This window comes from Mus caroli, chromosome 13 (assembly GCF_900094665.2).
Source record: "Mus caroli chromosome 13, CAROLI_EIJ_v1.1, whole genome shotgun sequence".
In the NCBI taxonomy this organism is placed as follows: Eukaryota; Metazoa; Chordata; class Mammalia; order Rodentia; family Muridae; genus Mus; species Mus caroli.
Window position 1 is genome coordinate 90,824,277 of NC_034582.1, and position 3,707 is coordinate 90,827,983.

At 47.6% G+C, this 3,707-nt stretch overlaps 1 protein-coding gene across 1 annotated transcript in view; it reads right to left on the reverse strand.

The window, feature by feature from the left end:
• Nucleotides 1-3,613, reverse strand: part of Hexb (hexosaminidase subunit beta) — a 25,048-nt gene extending 21,435 nt beyond the window's left edge. The window contains exons 1-2 of the mRNA XM_021180112.2: nucleotides 3,304-3,613; nucleotides 1,877-2,472 (exon numbers count right to left, since the gene is read on the reverse strand). Of these exons, the coding sequence (XP_021035771.1) occupies nucleotides 1,877-2,112 (236 nt within the window). The 5' untranslated portion in view covers nucleotides 2,113-2,472; nucleotides 3,304-3,613. The remainder of the gene's footprint in view (nucleotides 1-1,876; nucleotides 2,473-3,303) is intronic.
• Between the last annotated feature and the right edge of the window lie 94 nt (nucleotides 3,614-3,707).

Genomic DNA, 3,707 nt, shown 5'->3' on the forward strand with positions numbered 1-3,707 from the left:
AAAAAAAAAAAAAACAAAAACAAAAAAACCCAACCAGCTTCCAAACAACGCCAGGTGCAATTACTAGCTGCTTCCCACACTGGCCACACATTAGTTGGACAAACCCTCCAGATGACAATGACCAGGTCTTATGTTGAGATGGCAAGCCTGTTTTCAAACTACCTCCTAGCTGACTCAAGCCTTTGTCACTTGTATCCATTAACAAGTAACTCGCCTGCTCAAGCAAGGCAAAAGGAAAACCCAGCTTGACCGTCAGCTCTAAAGCAAGCAAGCCGGTTTTCAGACGGTACTCAGTCCAGTGGCTGGGCTACAATCCGGGATACCCCAATACTACCAGGCACTTTAGTTGTACATTTTTCCACTCTACCTGTGGGTCACAAAGCATTCTAACCCATTAGCAATTCAACTCCAAAGGCTTTTTTGAGCAGGCCTCCAAAATAGGGTGACAGTACCCTCTTAGTTGTGCAAATTATAAGCAAAGCATTAGCCTTTCTGTGGCAGAGAACCCCGCTGTTTCTGCTGCATGTCTCAGGACCTCTTCCACTGAACCTTCCACAGCAAAGAGCCTAAAACACCCACCCTTAACTTTGTTTTGCATTCCCTGGTCAGCTGTTTGGTGTCCTGCAAGCAAAATCAAGTTATAGCTATATGCACCAGACACAGAGAAGAAGTGAAAGCAGGCGACACAGCTAGCACCAAATTACAGTTCCCAGGGGGCAGACCCTTCCGCCCAGGTCTCGAATTGAGAGGGCAGAGGGGGATCTCATTCAAATATCGCCCCAAATACAATCTATCGTGCAACCAATAGGTTAGCACAGCCCCTGTTCTTGGCAAGGGTGCCTACCTATGGCTGGCACTCTGTGCCCAGAGAATGCCTGGCTTGACAGGACTCTAAAATGTTAAGTGCTAAATGAGGCAAAGGTTTTTAGAAAACCTATCAGAGAGGAAGACAGAGCAACTACTGCTAAGTGTTGGGAAAACAAGAAGAAAAGCAGATGTTACTTAAGAGCCACTTGAAAGGCCATTTGGAAAGACTACCTAACATTATTAGGTATGGAACATAGCTCGGAAGGGGGAGGTTTCCCATAAAGTTTCAACTTAAGGTTTCCCCCACTCCCCTGACTCCCACCTCAGAGCTCAGAGGTTTAGAACTCTTACTCTCTTACAAAGGACCCAGGTTGGGCTCTCAGCACCCGCTTTAGGGGCTCACGCCAAAATTTCCTGCCCTGGGCACCTGCAGGTATCTCCACACATGTGGTACACGTAAATTCATGCAGTCATATACACTTAACGAAAAAAATTATAAGAGATTAAAGATACGGAGCTGAAAGTGACACTGGGGATACCTAGAGCCTTTAAAAGATCCGTATCTAAGGATGCACTCAGAGGAGGTTCACTTTGTAGGCTAGGACCTTGTTCCCTCCCTATCTCTGGAGCCATCTCATCTGCCCTACTGAGGCCCAACAAACTGACTCCAGCAGAGTCACCGGTTCCATTGTTATTCTGTTTTGTTTTGGTTTTTGGTTTTTCAAGACAGGGTTTCTCTGTGTAGCCCTGACTGTCCTAGAACTCACTCTGTAAACCAGGCTGGCCTCGAACTCAGAAATCCACCTGCCTCTGCCTCCCAAGTGCTGGGATTAAAGGAGTTAATCACGCCCCGCCCATTGTTATTCTGAACCATGCTAAGTAGGGTCCCTGAGCACCTAGGGCGGGAAGGAAGAAGCAAGAACAGGTCAAGTCTTGGGCTTCGGTCTGTAAAGTTTGGACCTAAGTTAGACTGGCTAGTCATGGTGTCTTCCAGTCCTGTGAGACCCAAGTAGCCCGGCGATCCTTCTCTGTGCCCTAGGTCCCCTCCCCGCTGGGTGGGGCTGCTCACCGCCGAAACGCCTCCTGTAGCAGCGAGCAGGAAGGGCCGGCTGTGGAATTGGGACTGTGGTCGATGTTGAAGTCCTCCGCGGAGATGTACAACAGCCGCGGGAACATCTGCACCGAGCGCGGAAAAGGCCATAGCGCAGGTTGCAGTCGGGCCGGGGCCACTAGGGCCAGCGACACCATCGCCACCAGCGCCTGCAGCAGCAGTAGCCCGGGGGCGCGACGCGGGGACCGCGGCATGACTGCTCCGCGAGTCTGGCTAGGCAGAGTCTTTGGACCAACCTTCCAGTCTGGGTCGCTGGGAAGAAAGCATCCGTGCCCGGGTCACCGAGTCAGATGACCGAGCTCCCCGCCCGGGCTCCGCCTCCGAGTGGGGATTGGCCCGGAAATTGGGGGCAGGCTCGGTGCAGAGGCGGTCGCGCTCTAGCCGGGATGCCGGTGTGTGGCTCACGCCTGGCACGCCTGAAGAACTTGTTTGTGCAGCCCACTGACAGGCAAGACCTGTCTCTTCCTCCACTCTTCAGGTAGTGTTTTTGTCACTAAATCTAGACGGTGGTGGACTCTGATAAAACCTCCCGAGTCAGAATTCCCTGGAGTTGACTTTGGAAGTAATGGGAGGTTAAAATTTATGCATGGGAAAACAAATATAGGGGGAGCATTTAAAACTTGAGATAGACGCGATGGACTACATAAATATTAAAGTGATACAAAGAGAATATTTCTGTAGTAGAGATTAATGTCGCTGTATAATTTTCCAAAGACCTTTATAACGATTAGCTAGGGCGAACGTGCATATGTGTAATCAGAGATTACAGTATGTCTAATCACAAGAAGGCAACTTAGTAAGTAAATAGATGCTAGAAGATTGCTGGAGAGATGGCTCAGCAGTTAAGAACTCTGTTCTCAAAAAGAACTGGGGATCAATTTCCAGCACCCACTTGGTGGCTCACAACTGCCAGAAACTCCAGTCCCAGGGAATACTTCACCCTTCTGGCCTCTGAGGGTACCAGGCATGCATGTGGTACACAGATGTACATACAGACAAAACACCCATACACATTGTGGGGGCTATTCCCGCTTATCATCTTGTCTATATCTGGAATGAACTACAATCCAGAATTAGAGGGCTCACCTGTGATCCAGTGTATATATGTGTGATCCATATATATATGTGTGTGTGTGTGTGTGTATTAATTAAACATTAATTAAATGTTAATAAAACACATATATCATATTAACTAAACATTTATATTAATGTTTGTACTCATTCAAAACATTTGCTGCAATAAACAACATACGTATGGACACCTGAAATGGCAGTAGTTAATTCTGAGGGCTGGGGTGAAGGACAGGGTCATCGCCCTGCCTTCCGTACTTACTACTGAATTTACCAACGTTCTACAACGGCTGCATTTTACAATCGGTGCTTACAGGTTTCATCTGAAGACAGACTAGGGAAGGACTCGCACTCTGACTCGAGGGTGATGGAGACCAGGAGCTTCTGCAACTGTGGCTCAGCTCGAAATCTAGCAGGGCCATGATGTCTCTTGTGGAAACCAAAAACATAGTTGTAATATCTGTGGGAGAAATCCAGTTAAATAATGAACCAAACAGTACGTAGGTGCTCGGTAGACATAGAAGTCAGCTCTCAAATCTTTAGCCAGTTCAATCTAACCATGCTCTTCCTCAAGACACTCTTGAAACTGTCAGGGGATCCTTCTGAAAACCCCGATGTCCACACCACAGGCACTGCACACATACAGGGCACAGACATACACGTATACCAAATATCCATACACATGAAAATGAATATTTTTAAAGTATATATATATATA